The sequence below is a fragment of the Corythoichthys intestinalis genome, chromosome 3 (assembly GCF_030265065.1).
Source record: "Corythoichthys intestinalis isolate RoL2023-P3 chromosome 3, ASM3026506v1, whole genome shotgun sequence".
In the NCBI taxonomy this organism is placed as follows: domain Eukaryota; kingdom Metazoa; phylum Chordata; class Actinopteri; order Syngnathiformes; family Syngnathidae; genus Corythoichthys; species Corythoichthys intestinalis.
This window is the reverse complement of record NC_080397.1, coordinates 13,768,011-13,786,994: the sequence shown is the minus strand read 5'-3', so window position 1 is coordinate 13,786,994 and position 18,984 is coordinate 13,768,011. Positions and strand designations below refer to the sequence as shown.

At 40.2% G+C, this 18,984-nt stretch overlaps 1 protein-coding gene across 5 annotated transcripts in view; it reads right to left on the bottom strand.

Moving 5' to 3' along the window:
- kiaa0825 (KIAA0825 ortholog) overlaps positions 1-18,984 on the bottom strand; it is a 306,720-nt gene that overhangs the window by 242,969 nt on the left and 44,767 nt on the right. For all 5 annotated transcript variants that reach the window (XM_057831003.1, XM_057831007.1, XM_057831005.1 and 2 more), the window contains 3 exons: positions 6,768-6,935; positions 572-654; positions 218-460 (listed from right to left, as the gene is read on the bottom strand). In XM_057831003.1, the coding sequence (XP_057686986.1) occupies positions 218-460; positions 572-654; positions 6,768-6,935 (494 nt within the window). The remainder of the gene's footprint in view (positions 1-217; positions 461-571; positions 655-6,767; positions 6,936-18,984) is intronic.

Below are 18,984 nucleotides of genomic sequence, written 5' to 3'. Positions count from 1 at the left end.
GTATAACCTTTGTGTTGAAAGGCTCTAATCTTTAAAGCGTTGACCTACACGTAAATATGTTGCACAGTTCTTGGGCACAGGCAAAATCGTAAGCAATGATTGCTGCAAATACTGTCAGAGGCGTGAATAAACACGGCAGTCAGGGATGGACGAGAATGTGAGCTGAATACAAACAGTGGAGCAACAGTGGATAAGCTTTGTCTGTTTTTAGGAGTACCTGTGCTACCATAGTTGGAGTGTCTCTTTCAGAGTAGTTGTCAAAGTTGTCTTCAATGCAATTTATTTTGCAGTCATTGTGTCCACTTATATTTTCCAGCAAAAGTGTGTAGTGCGCTGAAGAATGGAGAGATTCTTCTTGCTGAAGACTCTTAGTACAAACATCATCGAGAACCACTTTGACACAGTGTGCCATATGTGGAGCCAGCCCGCTAAAGGCCGACCTCCAATCAAACTCCAGAACCTTTAAAACAGCAAAAGCAGACAAAGCATTGTTCTAAACCTCTCAATGACTGTAATATTCATTTTAATGGTTATATGATTAATAGGAAAACTCACTCAAAAAATGACTCACCTCTGATGTGTGAGGTGTTTGTGCTGTAGATGTCTTGCCTAATTCAGTTATGTCGGACTCTTCTTTGGTCTTTTTCAAAATACCTACATAAGGAAAAAATGTGCAAATGTTAAAAATTAAATTTCAGTGCCGTTCAGTGAAAGGGATAAATATCCAATCCATTTGAAGTATGAGGGCTCACAATGAAATGGTATCATGGTCAATTACAACCAATGAGTTAAAACGAACAGACAACAACCCGCATCAATGATTGTCACGTGAAAGCCGATTGCTCAGTTTCTAAGTACAACAATTGTAAATAATGTTTAACTCATTGCCTGTCATTGACAAAAATAGATGTCCAATTAATTTAAGCTAGGAGGACTGACTGTGAATGCTGATATTTCACTGCCACTGACGGCATAAGACATCTAATCAATTTTGATTGGGAGAAGCTGGCATAAAACAACTCAGTCATAATGGAATAAACCTCTAGCGGCATCAATGGCAGCCAATGAGCTACACACAAAAAATGACACCGCTTACAAAAGCAGCCATTTTGTGATGTCAGTTAAAAACCTCACCATGGGCGGAGTCTAGGGAGGTGCAACCGCACCCGGGCCTCTAAGGGGCCTGGTTTATTAAGGTAAAGTGGGCGTGGTTGGGCGAGGGAGGGTGCAAACAGTAAGGTAAGATAATGCGTGGAGCTGTAATATTATGTTTAAGTGTTAAAATATTTCTGCCAGACGCTTGCCCAGTTGTCTGGAAGGGGCCCGGGAATAAAATTCCACTTGCACCCCACACACACATGCGCCCACACACCGAACAATCGTCTTGAGGGTGAGCCTGTCGCGATATGCAATAAGTCAATTGATTGCATGGTAAATAAAAATGAGGGTGGTAATTTTCCCAGGTGCGAATTATCGCCACGTGCACGCATACATTTGTGCGTGCGTGTGCACTCGGCACGCGTGCGTGTGGAATGCATATGAGACTGATGTTTATTGGTTATCAACATGCCGTAGAATTAAAGTTCAGATATACAAAATAAGGAAAAACATCTATATTAAACACTGTAAAACGTTAGCATTGCTACATTGATGGTAATGGAAAAAAGACAATTAGCAAACCGCTTTAGCCTGCTATAAAACATTGGCAGTCTTCTTCAAAATGCAAAACTGTGGTTAAAAGGTGACACTTCAAACTAGAAAACTTGCTGGTTTACAGCATTTGCAAACAATACGAAAAAAGAAAAAAATACAATTTCTTACACCACATGCACTTTTTTTGTGCGGAGTGTAAAGGTTAAGGTTAGCGGCTTAGCGAACGTGCTTCCGGTGAATATTTCTAAATAAAAGCACGTCATGTTCAATATGTAAATCAAGATTTCTGGAGTTAATCTCACATGCTACAGATTCTACACTAAAAATAACTTTAAAATGACACCCATTATGAAAAAAATCTGATTGGCTTCAAATTTGCTAACATGTGCACTGTGCAGGACAAAAAGCGTTATTTTGGACCAAATAAATACTTTTGATGGGCTTTAATTGGCAGAGGAAAAAAAAATGGCATTGGGGTTCTCACCTATTTCATATTCTTCACTTTGCTAGCTTTCAAATGGCTCGATATGCAATGTGTGTGTGTGTTTTTTTAAAAAATATTTATCATTTTTAATATAGTTTGATTTTTTTAAGAATAACAATTTATTCCATTTGAATGGGTCATTTATTAGGATGAATTGTCACTATATTAATGGTTGAGTTGTTTAAAAAAAAATTGACAATAATATCGCATATCGGCAATAATTTATGAAGCAATATATGGCCTACTAAAATTTGCTATCGCGACAGGCCTACTTGAGGGCCCTGAAAAAGTGGGGAGGGTCCCGCAAATAATTGTCCACTAGCACCCCCCTCCCACCCCACGTTGGATGGTCCACTTAGGGTTCCCATTTATAGTCATCGCCCCCAGGCCAAGTTCACATTTGTTGCACTACTGAATCACATACACGTATAAACCCTGTTAGACCCGAACATAGGTGCATAGGATAACGGGTATTACTGACGTCACGAGGAAGGGCGGGCAACCTGATATACTCACATTTAATATGATCAAAGTACTAATGACGGCCACTTCCTAGAATCCCTGGGTTTTAATTATGTTTTTCTCTACTTCGTTAGCTGGGATAGGCTCCAGCACCTCCGCGACCCTCATGAGGATAAGCGGCATAGAAAATGAATGAATTATATATATAACAAAAATTAAATGATCCATTCTTTTATTTTCTTTCCACTGGGCTGCACATGATAAAGGTGTAGGCTGTCCCTTTAAGACTTTTTTCCCCTGTGTCATATCAAAGCTGCATATGCTGTAACTACCATTACTCGAATGTTGACCCACCAGTCAAATGAGATGTGGTAGCCACAGAGTATCAACAAGTAGCTCAAAGGAGAGGGCAAGAAACAGGTGGTGAAGCTAATGGCGATACCGTTATAAGTCTAATTTTCAAGGTTTAGAAGCCAATTCAACCCAGATGGCTTAAACCACACTCCGCAAGGGGTCATTCTGTTAGGGGGTATTATGTGGCTGTGTGTGTGAGTATGTGTGGGGGGGGTGACAGGAGACAAGCATACAAGATGTTGGGCTGGGTTGCAATTAAAAAGCATGCACATCAAGGCCAGAGTATCCTAATCAGTAGGCTAAGAGTGAGACCCCAGGCGAGGCAATTTAGGCGAACACGAGTGCATGGAATGGAAGAAGGAGGAAGCAGCCAGCACATCACTTTTTGACCTTTAAGCCCGTTTAATGAATTTCTGGTAATTAAGCCATTTGATTGCCTGGAATTAATGACTTGGATAACTGGCCTTTAAAGGCTGTTTACCTCTCAGTAAATTGAGCCTTTCTGCAAGTCTTGTTTTTATAAATGTAACCTTTATGGAAATTACGGCATGCACTGAAAATGCACTCCGTTATTTCTATGCGCCCAGAGTTCAACTAAGAAACAAAAAGGACAATAAACGGAAAAGTCCAGGATGAAATAAATGAATGATAGACAGGTAGAATACCGTAATTTACCGAATATAACGCACACTTTTTTCCCCCAAAAATATACATGTACATGGATGGAGACAGATATATATATATATATATATATATATATATATATAAACCGATTTTTTTTTTTTATTGACACGGCCACGTTGTGTTGAAGAAACGTATGCGGCCACCCGTTGTCGACCATTACGGTACGTGATGTCACCATTTTGTTTCGGTAATACTTCACTCTAATCGGCCGAATGATTTCATCTGTGTTAAATTTTGCTTTTTTTCACTCTTCATAAAGCACAGAATTTGGTTTTTTGAACTCATTTGAGTCAACGTTTATTGCAGCTCCGCAACTCGGACCATAACAAATGAAAGCACACATACTTCCTGTGTCCGTCAACTATATCTGTCCCTCGGGAAACTCAAACCCAAATAACAATAGTTCCTATTGTTACTGTTGTGTTGACAGCGATGAGCTCTCACGGATTTCCGACTTACGTTCTCACTTTCATTTTATCGTATCAATCCATGGAAGAAACATTTATTCATCATGATGAAACGGGCAAGTTATACAGCAGCCTTTAAAAGAAAAGTCACATCTGTTTTGTTTTCTGCTAGATTCTGGTAAATTGGAGAAGTTGTCAAGTCATATTATTACCGAAAATATTATCAGTTTATGGTTATGTTTTGAACTACCTATGTGCTATGCTTGTGCTGTGTTTCACCAGTCAGTAAAATGACATTTCTGTATCTGTACACGAGCTCTGTTTTCTTGTATTCTTCTATTTATTGGTGCTAAAATTTGGGTGTGTGTTATAAACGGGTACAATGATTTTCCCTAGATTTTACAAGTAAATTTGGGGTGCGCATTATACACGGGTGCGGCTTATATTCGGGAAATTATGGTAACCCTCAGTGGAGCACAGACCATTGCCAAGGGTGGTGAATGGAGCCAGTAACTCCTTTCTACAAGTTAATTCAGTAAAAAGAACCATAACATAGGGAGAGTAATTTAAAATGTGTTGTTACTAGGGAAAAAAAAGAATTACATTTTTGTTGAATAGTCCTAAATCACTGGAGATATCCCAGTCATGTAGGTGGCAATTTTCAGGAAGAGTATAGCGTGTTTCCACTGAAGGCTAGCCTTGCAAGCAAGACGGAACTTCCTGATTTATTGATTCATTATGCAGTACAGTCTTGCAAACTTCAACTGTCCTACCATTTCCCTGCTCATTTGATGTTCAAGCCAATCAGGAGAAAGAAGCAGAAGTGGCATACGTAAGATGGAAGCAACTATCTGCTTGAATACAATGTCGGAGTGCAAAGCAGTTCTTGCAGATAGTTCAGTTTCTGAAGTTATGTCAGAAATACGCTTAATTTCCTCATTAAAAGAAGAGGAAAGAACACAAAACCTTTTCTTGACGGGAAACTGTGTATTTGCTCTTCAGCAAACCAATATGTCATGCTGTGGCTTAATGTGGATTAGTCGCCTTCTGATGGCGATGCAATCAGACGAAAGAGGTGGGAGCTGCATACGTAACCAGGAAGTGACTATCTACTTGAATAATATGGCGGAAATGGCCAAGTGTTTTATGTAGGTAGGTCAAGTTTTGTGTGAAATACACTTAATTTCCTCATTAAAAGAGGAGCAAAGAACATCACAAAGTTTTTTTTTGAAGGGAAATTATTTATTCGCAAGTGTGACTATATGAACCATCGTCCAATCAGCAGCCGTATTCTTTGAAGGTCTTCCCCTGATTGACATGCGAAGTATATTCTTAGTTGATATAAGGAACAATCAATCTGCCATGTCAGGTTAATTGAAGGCTGTTTTTTTCTTTTTTAAAGCATCTCAGTTATCGAGCTCGAGCTGGTCTTCGATTTCCGAGGTCCCCTTGACCTTGTCTTTTAGGTAGTGCTTGTTTGTTATGAATTCTTGTTCCTTATGTCTCTGTTTGTTTCTCTGTATCGTTGTGTTATAGATAAATCAAGAACATAAAAGGTATTATTCTTAACTTGCATCATATGTTTGTAATATGAAAAGGAAGAGGCGACTACATGATGGAGTCACGAGGTCAAAGTTCAAAAAGGTCACACATAGAATTTCACAATAATTTGATAAGGGATTAGCCGGATTAAACTCAAATTAGGTGAGAAGAAAAAGGGTCAAAGGTCACAGAGGTCAGAAATATGGCAATAATTTGATTTTGGCTGCTTAGGCGGATGTCTGCTCTCATAGAATGCCCCTCTAGTTTTTTTATTTGGATAAAGTCCATACCACAAGTCACAGAATCAAACACATTTATACCCCTTTCGCACTGGCCAAAAAACCCATGTCAACCCACTAACAATCGGCTTTTGGTGGCAGTGGGAAAGGTGCAGCAACCCTCCTCGACCCGTGTCAATCAACCCGCCAAGCGACCCGCGTTAAAATCACCTCAGCTCTGATCGTCATGCAGTGTGAAAGCAAAATCCCGGGTCAACAGTCAACACCCTAATCTACGTGGTGACGTAGGGTCTTACGTGATGCGTCATAACAACGTGCCAGTCGCCTCCCATTTAACACGCCCCACAACCGGAGTTACGTCGATACTCATGACAAAGCTAGTAGAAGAAGAAGAATTCACGTCGCCTACGTTGCCTCAGCACAAGCAGAGTGTTGATCCTTTGCTGCATTTTGACCATTTTGAGGGCAGTAAAAAGCATGAAAACAGAGAACACAAACGGAAAGGAGGCTTTCATGTTGCTCTGCATTGTTTACTTTCTTGAACTGAATGAATTCGGTCGCACTTATTGACGCGCATTTTAGCGTGGTGACGTCAGGTAACCTTACGCACGGCTGAGGAGGGGTCGGGGGGTTAGACGGGTGAAAAAAAAAAAAAAAAAAAAGACCCAGCTTTTTTTTGTCAATGGGAAAGGTGCCAAATGCCAATTGCTAGTGGGCTGCATCGGCTTGGAAAAAATGCACGTTGACCCACTAGTTTCAGTGGGAAAGGGGCATTAGATTCTTAATCATAAACATTAACAGTTATAGACATCCAATCTATTTGAACTGGGAGGGTTCAAATATATACACTGGGAGGCAGTTAAAATGGATTGGACATCAACAGTCCTCAATGAAAACGCATATCTTAATATCAATGTTAATCATCACTGATGAATGTTGTACCTTTCACACTAGGAGTGTCTCCCATACAATTGATGAAGGTCATGTTGGTAACTATCTCTTTAACGTTGTTCTCATAGGCCAACAGCGTGCAGGCCAGCTGGGTTAAGGCCTTCAACTGATGGGAGGTCAAACTGAAGCTTCGACTTTTCACAGGAGCCTCCATCGGAGCTGCGGAGAGAATCAAGTGTTTGCAGATGTTTAACTGACACAGATACAAATAAGTTTAGAGCAGCTCTAAAGTTTACAGTTCAGTACAGAATAAACAATTTCATGAAAGTAGGTTTCTGACATGCGCTCATCAGAAAGCACCCACAACCCGCAGTCTCGCCTAGCACGACACCTCTTATAAATATCGACCCATTCATGTTTTCCCAATGCACCGCATAAACAAAGAGACAGTGAGAATATGCAAAACTTGGCACCCCCTACAAGTTATACATGCGCATCCATCTCTCTCGGTGCAAAACTTTTTTCACCCTAACCCGACAGTGACCCCTTTGGCAAATATGGATTTCCCATTTTGGAGGCTGCCAAACACATCACCCCGGGGATGTTCCGCATTAAGCAGTAGAATGGGTGGCGGGGAAATGCCTCGCCATACTCGCAGACACATGCACAAATACTTTGTGTTCGCCTAAATGAGCTCCATTGCAAAGGCATCTGGGACTGGATGAGCTCAGAATTAGCCTTGACTCTGAAAGCATGCTGATGATTGAGAGGGGTGTGGGGCCAATAATTGTAGCATCATTGCCCCTGGATCGTAATGTAATTTTGTTATATTGTTAAACAAAATCTGACAATATGACAACACGCTGTCCCCAGGGGTTCATCTCTTAATCACGTTTGAGGTTTGGCCCACTCGCGATGTCTGTGATTATGAGATTATGTTTGTGAGAGTTTGGAGTGTTTGTGGGCACACTGTGTTTATGCGCATGTAAAACTGGTCATTTTGAATAACTTAATTTAGAGAGGACATGTCACTCTCGGATTATAATTGCCATACTGGAACCAGACTGCGGCCACTCCGGAATATAGCCTGACCTCAAATTTGCTTGTGTTTGCAATTGGAAGAGCACACATCTATTTATGTGCATGTGTGTGTGCAGGCATGTACAAAATCGCGTGTGAGTAGGGAATGATTATTTGGTGTGCGACCGCATTGGTGTCTATGTGCAATTAAACTGCATGAGCCCGCTGCTCGGCAACTCTTCAGTAATGGGGTCCGGTGGGACTGTGCGTGCATGGTGCATGTGCACACGCGTGACCTGGCTGACACCCACGGGCTTGCCTTTGCCTCACCAGCTCGCACATTCACGCACGCAAGACCAATCATGTCTATTTGCGAAGACACCGAGCATCAACTTGGTGTAAACAATCCAAAATGGATGAGGCAGAGACATTTGCAGACAGAGTTACTGGATTCTCTGAAATTACTTCCCGGGCCTGACCACTAATAAGAGTGTAGCATCCTTTAACCATCACTTCATCCTACGCCGGTCATCACCTTTTCTAAAACATCATCTTACAGTTCCCAGAATTCAGTCCATTTAACCAGAGTAACTCACTAAATTGTGGTGTCAAACAGATCTTCTTTCAATTTACATCATAATTTTGATTTCCTTTAGGCCATTGTTAAGGGGGAATGAATGAATCAAATACAATTATTTTGGCAGTAGAATAATTACTAAGAGACTTTGTTGAGATAAAAATTGTCCAAAGCCTCTTTTTTTGACCCTCTTAATTTAAAATATTTTTGTTTTATTTAAATTATTTCAATAAAAGCTGGCAGTAAATATTCTATTTATTAGAGTTGGCCAATATGTTCGGGTAGCCGATAATATTGGCAGATAAAAGCATTTTAGAAATCATATCAAATCATATCGACATCAGTTTTTCATTATCGGTTTTGGGCCAATATGTGTTGTTGTGAATTCCCTGCTGTGAAGGCTGGACCGCGAGCTGACTAACTTAAAGAAAAGAACTGTTGCTGCGGATGTGCAGATTGCGCTAAAATAATAATAATAATAATAAGATTGCGGTGGAGGATGAAAATTCATTCTCCGCCGATTATTATTGTGCCTGCATATACACAGATAACAGTGTGCGTCGGTTATAAGCAAATTATGGTGTTCGCCATGTAAACTGCAAAAATAGAGTATATATGTGATGCTTGAGCATGTGTCACTCGTTCTTATTGGTTTTGTTTTGTTTTGTTTTTTTGCTCGTAGCATTTTAGCTTCTCCCTTAGCATCCCTTTGCTACTGGAGCACATCGTGCATTATAAGATACGTACGTCGTTACAATGTATTGGATTGCTCATTTGTTTGTTCCTAAATAAATCTAAGTTAACTGAGTAATTCATTTATTTACCGAACGCATAGCCGACAAATATCATTTCATTTTTCATTTCATTCATTTATTTCAGGCCATGATTCCTTGTCAAAGACAGCAAAATAGATACAGCTCATATAATCATGTAACAAAAAAGAGCAGCAAAACTAAGTAACATTACAACATTAACTACATGCCTGAAAAGGAGTGGGAAGAACAAAATGTATTTAATCCTACCCCTATTCTCATCTAATTAAGAACAAAAAAAATTCTTGCTACTTCCTTCCAAAAATGTAGGCAACCAAAAAAATCAGTCCAAACAGTTTTACACATACACATTTTTGTAACAGAGTTTGTCCCTTGTGATGAAGTTACCACAGGTAACACCCAAACCAAAAACAATTTCATACCAACATGGTAAATGAAAGTAAAACCAGACCAACAATGGTAAAGGTCACACACACAAAACAACAAATTATAAATGGCAACAATAACTATACCAAACAACGGTCATGGACAATATACCAGCAACGTTAGAAACAACTAGCACTCAAACCAAGACAATTTATTGATGTAATTAAGACCTTACAGTATATCAGTATACTGTGACCAGACGATAAGTTTGTATAACCTTTTAAATATGTAGACACTTTGGCATTGCTTGTATTGCATTCCCAGATTATTCCAAAGTTTCACTCCACACACAGACACACAAAAACTTTTACGAATTGTTCGAATTTTTGTGTTATTAAGAAGTCTCCATATCGATTTAAGTTATGACTTCTCTCTTTCATTGTAAAATGGTTTTGCAATTTCATTGGTAATACTTTGTTGAATGCTTTATAGAGGATTATTGATGTATTATACTTTACAAGATCGTTAAATTTTAGCAGCTTTGATTGAATAAACAAACTATGTGTGTGATCCAAAATCCCAACCTTATGGATGATCCACACGGCTCGTTTCTGTAAGGTAACTAAAGTATTTATCGTGCTCTGATAAGTGTTTCCCCAGACTTCAACACAAAATTAGAAGTATGGGAGAACCAAAGAGCAGTACAAGGTGCAGAGTGCGTTCTTGTCAAGGAAATGTTTAACTTTATTTATAATTGATACTCTTGGAGATTTTTGTTTTTATGTCTGATGTGGGGTTTCCATGTCAGTTTACTGTCAATTGTGACACCCAAAAAAGTATTCACATCTACATTTTCAATTTGGATACCATCAATAATTAGATGCAAATCAAGATTAGTTTTAAAGCTACCAAACATCATAGCTTTGGATTTACTTAAATTTAATGATAATTTATTTATATCCATCCATTTTTTAATTTTAATTAGCTCCTTGTTCACTAACTTTACCAACTCATTATAATTATTACTACTATAGAAAACATTGGTGTCATCTGCAAAAAGAATACATTTTAGAGATTGAGATACATTAAAAATATAATTTATATATAGATTAAACAGTTTTGGCCCCAACACCGACCCCTGAGGAACACCACAAGCAATACCAAGTTGTTTTGATGTATACTGTTCCATTTTGACACACTGCACCCTTTTGCTTAAATAACCTTTTAACCAATTCCCTGCAACCCCACGGATTCCATATTTTTCCTGTTTATGAATCAGAATTTGGTGATTGATTGTATCAAATGCTTTTTTTAGATCACAAAAAATACCAATTGCATATTGTTTCTGATCTAACGCATTAGTCATTTCTTCAATTGCTTCAATCATAGCCATTGAGGTTGTTCTTCCAGTTCTACAACCATACTGGCCTTCATTTATTATCTTATGTTTCTCCAGAAATGTTTCTAGTTGAGAACTAAAGTTTTTCAGGAATTTTAGAAAACTGGGGTAACAGAAAAATTGGTCTGTAATTGTTAAAACTATATTTATTGCCACTTTTAAATAGTGGTATTACTTTTGCAATTTTCATTTGTTAAGGAAAACACCCAGATTGAAATGATAAATTGAAGATATAAGTTAATGGTTTTGCAATGTTAAAGATGACTCCCTTAACCAATGTCATGTCAAGGTAATGGCAATCGGTAGATGCTTACTGTTACACTTTAGGACAGAATTAATCACTTCCTGCTCATTTGTTGCTGAGAGCAATATAGCAGTCCTCTCAGTCATGTGACCTGCCACTCAGCATTGTTTACTCACAGCCTGTCCAATGCTGACACGTTTGCGTTCATTTCTTGCATAATAGTAGTACTAGTTCATTTAAGGCGTTAATTCAATTCAGTGTCTTTTTAAGTTAATTCTTCTTCATTTTATGATAACTACGTAGTAGTTTATTGTTATTATCCCTTTGAGATACACAAATCATACACGTTCTATCATACAAATGCATTCAAAGTGCACAATGGATGAGAACAACTGGAATTAAAATTAATCAAACAAAAGGAAGTTGCTGGATCTTCTCTGACCGTAATTAGGCCAATGATACCGAGCCAGGCAACATTGTCAGCAACTCTTGCCTTCAAAGTGAATGTAGAAGCCTTCTGAATTTGTACAAGGACTAGTCACAGCTTAGCAAACCAGTTCCGCTTATTGACCATGAAATGTCTTTAAACTAACATGATTGGGATTAATTATGTGAGCATTACCATTATTAAAGCATCCAGTAGGGAATAACAATACAATTAGCCATAATATGTTTTGTTTACAACCGCCTATATCGGCATCGGTTTGATATCGATAACAGATTTTTGGAGTTGGACAATATCGGGATACCTGTTATCTGTTAAAAAGTAATTGTTGGACAACTCTACTGTTTATGTTTCAAGTTCAAAAACAGAGAAAAAAAAACACTTAATAGTATTTCTTAGAGTTCTGTAGCCCTCCTTCTTTAATTGAGGACTACAAACACATTATTTAAATCTCATTTTAGCGAGAAATATAATTGGAGGCACACGATTTACTTTCGTGCGCCAGACAAAATTATGTGGCAGGCCGGATCAGGCACCCGGCCTTGAGTTTGACACCTGTGCACTAAATACTCTACTCGGTCATGACCTTGATGTTTAACAGGGCTTTTTTTCTCACCTCTCTTCCAGCTATCCATGCTACATCAGTATTTATTGTTGTCTTCCCAGCCAAATAGCCCTATAGCCATAGCTGTCTAGTACACTGCCATCTAAACCTCATTATACCTTTGTCACAACAGTGAGGGCAAATAGAAGCTCTCGAAGCAGCTTGATGGAGAGGGTGCACTTAAAAGCACCCAGGTGTGTCGTACAGGGTTGCGCCTAGCGTGTCGCACAGAGCAAAAAGACTCAGGGCATGAGCAGTCGAAAGGGTTCAGCCAAAGGTCAGTGTAGCACGAATCAATGAGGGACGGCTGTTGCTGAAAGCAGGCTAAAAAGATGTTTAAATAAGAGAGATCATCCATACGATGTGATGATGTTCTCCCAGACAAAAATCAATGTTTCCTCATATTATACAATATATCACCGCAGAGCCTGACATGCAGTGGTTTGGTATGTGTACGGCTGAGATCATGTGCGGGTGTCCTGTCTCAGTTTGTAGCTTTTAACGCTTTATAGGGCAAGTGACAATTTGTGGTAAATTCAAAAATAAAAATGACAAACAAAACTTAATCCCTAAAACACCTGACACCCACAAACGTAGACACTAGGCCTCCATTGTCATGTGCCTGGCCCTTCTCTACAAATTGTAAGCATATTCCATCACACTCATTAGTCACAAAGACAGCATCAAAGTGTGCTCCTTAATGCATCACAAAGAATAAATGAGAACACAAACATGTCTCAAAGAACAACTGAGAACATAAACATGACAGTGACAAGCTTGTATATGAGGCACGGACACGTAGCATTCAGTGTCAGGTCGTCAGCGAATTAGCACACTCCTGCATGTCGACTGTCCATTACCGCTTGATCTGATTGTTTTCTTTGCCTGCCAACATCATTAAAATCCTGTGTTCGCGACTGGTAGCTCAGTCTCGTACCTGACAGTAAAACCTGAACAACATGGAACCAGCGTATGAACCACCTGCCCTGGACCATCTTCACCAAGCAGAAGGGGAGGTCTCCCAAATGTCTAGTGACATTGCATCTTTGATCCAAATTGGCCACCGACACCAGCTACAACTCCAGCAACAACAAAAACAACTGGCTCAGGTGATCCAGGCTATCACCAACCTGGCAATCCCGTCTTCACCACTCCTTCCAGAGCCCAATGCTTCGGGCCCAGAATCCCCGGTTCCTGTGACCCCAGCCTTGGCTATTGATGCCCCCGAGCCTGAGATTGAAAACCCCGAACGCTTTAATGGAGACCCAACCCAGGTGCGAGCCTTTTTGACAAGTTGCAAAATCATCTTTTCCTTGAAACCCCGGACCTTTGCAACCGAGGGGGCCAAAGTTGGGTACGTCATCACCCATCTGACCGGTCGGGCTCGGCTTTGGGGTACGACGGAATTTGAGAGGCAAACACCAGCCTGTACCAACTTCAATGCCTTTGCCGACGAAATGATCAAAGTGTTCGACCTGGACTTTTCTAACTCAGAGACATCCCACGCACTCGTGACCATCAGTCAAGGCAATCGGACAGTGTCAGACAATTCGATTGACTTCCGAACTCTGGTGAGGCGCGGCTACTGGAACACAGAAGCTGTGATCGACGCATTTTATCACAGCCTGGCGGACTACATCAAAGATGAGCTCGTCTCCCATGATCTACCCAGCACCCTTGATGAAGCCATTGCCCTTGCAACCCGCATTGACCGTCGGATTCAGACCCAACAGAGAGAGAGGGGACGCCGGAGTGCACTTTCTGCCTCTCTGCCTTTTCCAGTTGTTGCTCCTGCCCAGTTAAACCAGCCTGAGAACATGAAGATTGGCCGTGCTGCCCTCACTCCTGAAGAGCGCCAGCGGCGTTTTACTTCTAACCTGTGCCTGTACTGCGGGGGTGAGGGTCATCGAATCGCTACCTGCCCAGCAAAAGCAAGAGCTCACCAGACTTTGGGGAGATTCGAGTGAGCTCAACGTGTCTTCAGTCTCTCCCCATTTGTGAACCCTTTTTCCAGATTCGCCTCCTGCTGACCGATGGGGGTGGGTCAGTAATGCTGTGGGGCTGTTTCGCTTCCCAAGGCCCTGGGAACCTTGTTAGGGTGCATGGCATCATGAATGCTTTGAAATACCAGGACATTTTAAATCAAAATCTGTTGCCTTCTGCCCGAAAGCTGAAGATGGGTCGTCACTGGGTCTTTCAGCAAGACAATGACCCTATACATATGGCCAGATCTACACAGAAATGGTTCACCAGACACAAAATCAAGCTCCTCCCATGGCCATCTCAGTCCCCAGACCTTGTTTTGTTGGCAAAAGGGGGTTGTACAAAGTATTAACACCAAGCATGCTAATATTATTTATTTACTATACATTATTTGATGTCAAATATTTTTTTCTTTATGTGGGATTTTTTTCCCCACTGAATGAATGCACTTGTATTGAAGGTTGGATTTTTCTCTTTTTTCCATTAAGGTCCAATATTGTTTGAATTAAAAAAAAAAGTATTAGAAGCTAAAAAACACATCTTTTTCAGGGAAGCCAATAACTATGGAGGGCACTGTAACTCGAGTGCTGGATGAGTTTTTTGTTTTGTTTTCTTTTCTTTTACATGTACAAACAGAGTATGTTTCACCATCAGGATGAGAATTTTTATTCACATCCAATGAAAAGCAATTTATTATTTTTGTTTGACATTATTAGGACCAAAAATAAAAGTGGCGCGATTTGGTTTTAGTTGAAAATTTCAATTTTGAACTTTTTTGTTTTCTTTGTGCTCCACAAATCCATGACTTAATGCATAGGAGTTTACTATTTCTATTTCATTAATTAGTTTTCTTTTATCCCACTTGTTCTATGTGAAAATATGTTTCATCTTTCAATGAAAAGACAAAAAACAAAAAAACAAATTGAGATTGATCGGGATCGAATCGAATTGTGACCTATGAATCGTGATACGTATTGTATTGCCAGATATGAGGCAATACACACCCCCTAATATATACAGTACAGTATAGTATATTACCTAAAGGATTAAACTTGGAGGTTTGACTGTGAATGCTGATGTTTCCTTGCCAGTGACGAAACTAGACGTCCAATCCATATTGACTGGGAGGGCTGGCAGCGATCTCTCGCTAACAGCCTCTCCCAGTCAAAATGGAGGTCTATTGCCATCAATGGCAGCCAATGAGTTAAATGACTGCCGTTAACAGTGACAACAATGGAACACAAGTGGAACAAACAAACAAATAGAGCAGGTATTTTTGGCGAGCCATCAGTCTTCTCCGTCTGCATCTCCCGTGGGTTCCGTGACTCGCTCGGCAGTACACACGCGAGCATTGTCTATCATGCAAACACACACACATATTGCTCTTGACTGGCAGGGAGCACAGACAGAAGGGAGTGAGTGGGGAAGCTGGTGGGGAGATTGAAACGGAGAAATTGAGGGAGGGAGAGAGGCGGTAAAAAGGGAATTCCCTTAGCAGTTGTTATTGATTCCGGTGTTTACGGGCGAATAGTTTAATGCCGTTTACAAAACAGAGCAGATGCAACCAGTGAGCAAAAAGGTAAACAATTGCTGTGTGGCGGGCCGCCAAATCCCCAGACTGATGTATTAAACTCACGATGAAGAGCATTTCCCCTTTGGCTGCACTTATTGCCACTTCATTTCCTCTTAGCTCACAACACACTCTCCATCTTGGCATCTCTCCCCTCTTTTCTCTCATACGTTCCCATTTATCCAAAGGGGTACTACGCTTCTTTGCCGTCTGGCTATTTTCCGTCCTCACCTGACCCAGGAGGCCCAGTTCTTCCGAACACAGCCATTAGTAGGGGAATTGCATGTGTCTGACATGGCCGAAAACCAATTATGAGACACTTTCTACCAAATGATACCCAAGTCTTTGGGGAATGGGCAATCATGCAATAATTTGGCCACTGATTTAATTTCTCTCCAGCGTAGCGTCTCGCCATCGCTTTCCCATTTTCACTCTTTCTCCCATTCTGCCTGTTGGATGTGTAAATCGGACCGCTGGGACTTTGGTCTGACCCGCTTGCACCGCGCTGCCCAGAAGCTACTATATATCCAGCGCATTGGGCAAATGGCCGTATGATGCGTGCACTTTACAGGTGATTTCTGGTGAATGTTTAGCCACTGTGTATTCAATGAGGTAGAAACATCTCAAAAGGCCAGTGAATTTTATCCCTGCATGCACAATAAAAAGGTTAAAGTGCATTCCGTGTTCCATAAATTCTTGGAAGTCATTGATTGTTCTGTTCTATGTCTGTCTGACTTTGTTGCCAAATTGGTTGTAAATCACCAATTTCATGACAAAACGATACAATAGTGATTCTTCGGACGATATAGGATATCATCCAATATTACAAAGCTTGCCAGGATTCGATTTTATTCAAGGGCCTTTGATCCATTTAATCACTTTCACCAGTAGGTGAAACATACAGAGGCTCGAGGTTATGTGTTAGGTTCTGTATGCCTCATTGTCTGTATGTTTGTGTCCAATATAACTACGGAATGAATTGAGGAATTATTATCAACTTTGCAGGATATGATTGTAATATGAAAGGTCAATAGTTATATAGAGTGTATAACAAAAGTGAGAACACCCCTTTACATTTCTGCAGACGGAACACAAGAAAGCCCGCCCGTATCATCAGACCATAGGACAGGTTTCCAGTAATCCATGTGCTTTGTTGACATGTCTTCCGCAAACTGTTTAAAGGCTTTCTTGTGTACCGTCTTCAGAACAGGCTTCCTCCTGGGGTGACAGCCATGCACACCAATTTGATGTAGAGTGCGGCGTATGGTCTGAGAACTAACAGGCTGACCCCCCCCCACCTCTTCAATCTCTGCAGCAATGCTGACAGCACTCCTGTAACGAGTCACATGACATTTTGGAGGGAAAATGCCAAGCAGTACTCAATTTGGACATTTAGGGATGTACCAGTACGTAGTTTCTAAGGGGTGTGCTCACTTTTGTTGCCAAGGGTTTAGATATGGCTAATGGATAATGGCTATATTTTGAGTAATTTTGAGGGGAAAATAAACTATATAAGCTGCACACAGACGACTGTTTATTGTGTCAAAGTCATACAGAAGCATCCTTTGAATTTGGCTGCTTAGAGGGGAGTTTTGTTGTCTCGTAGTGCTTCTCCAGTCAATATTCATTAAGAGTGCAAATAATCAATTTCCTGACGATACCATGCAATATCGTCTCTTCGGACACGGATATTATATTTGTCAATAACCAATTGATGAATCAATCCAGGTTAATGTATTGTTACACCCACTGTTGTTTTCGTCAACAATGACAATCACGGAAATATTTTGTCAAAGAACAATTTTTTTCATGACGATGACAAGTTAAAAATGTGGCTTGAGAGACAAGAACATAACGAGACAAACGTCAGTTTTCTTCTGACGAAAGGACAATGATGACATGAAAATGCGACATAGTTTCTGTCATATGTTCACGTTGCGTTGCGTGAGTCAGCGTGGCATTTTCATATTGTGGGTGGAGTACGTAAGCTCTCATTGTAGCAGTGTTTGGGTCGTGTAACTCATGTCACATGTGCTGCGCCTCTCCCTGACTTTGTCCCCGGAGTTTAGGATGAATTTAAAGCTAAGCTGCACTCCATCTTGCTTGTTTGGAAACACATTGAAAGATTTGTTTTCTTATCTTGGCAAGAGAGAATATGCAATGTTGCTTCAGCCTTTAAAGGTCTGTTCTGAGTGATCATCACACACTAAATGTAACCCGTAGCGTTATCATAGCAATCACGTTAGCATTAGCATCAACTTTAGCATGGCATGTATTCTGTTAAATATTTGGACAACTTTTTTAAACATACAGTCGTGGCTTCTAAGTGAGTTCAATTAAAAAAAAAAAGTATTGCTTTAGCTGCTGAGTGTGTAGTATGATCACAAAGTTGGCATAGTCCTTGTGGATGCTTCAAGATGTGCTCGTCTGTCTAAGTTCATTTAAAATGAATGGAAACCTTAATTTATTTTTGGACTGATTGACTAATTTTACAGACGAAAGCACTTGGAGTAATTGTCGACTAAAAAAAGATGAAATTTGTAGGAAATTTCGTCGAGTAAAACAAGAGGACAACATACACATTTTGAAATGACTAAAATATGACTAAAACCAATAAGTATTTTTGTGCAAAACAATCAGACTAAGACAAATATTAAAAAGGCTCCCCAAAACAACACTGATTAGTAGAGGTGGGAATCTTTGGCTACCTAACGATTCGATTACGATTACGATTCAGAGGCTCCGATTTGATTATAAATCGATTATTGATGTCTACTGCTTTAAGATGGCGGCTGTTTACAACGTGGCAACTACTAAATGTCAAGTCTGTCATTTCGCATCTAGTTCCCTTTATACTTTCTAACACCGCCGCCGTCTGTCATTTAGCATCTAGTTCTACATATACAGTATGTTATATCTACTATAGCCGTATGTGGCCGTATGTTTGTAGCAACTACCAACCGGGCGTTGTTTGAACCAGCTGTCGGCCGCAGTCATGTATTTTTGTTTTATTTATCTAGCGGCATTAGTTGAACATAATATTTGCTCTCGGTCCATTCCTCATTGCGTCCCGAAGACCGCACTGACTGTGTTTTAGTTCTGCTTTACCTGGTATAGTTCAATAATCAGAATTTGGATGTTTGCGAATCGTTCTTGAATCTTCCACGAATAATCTAAGAATCGGAAATTTGCATGCCTGTCATCGTTGTCTTTTTGCACCTCTGTTTCATCCTATGTGTGCACGTGTGAATGCACATGTGTGTGAAGTAGGCTGTAAGGCACAGTGG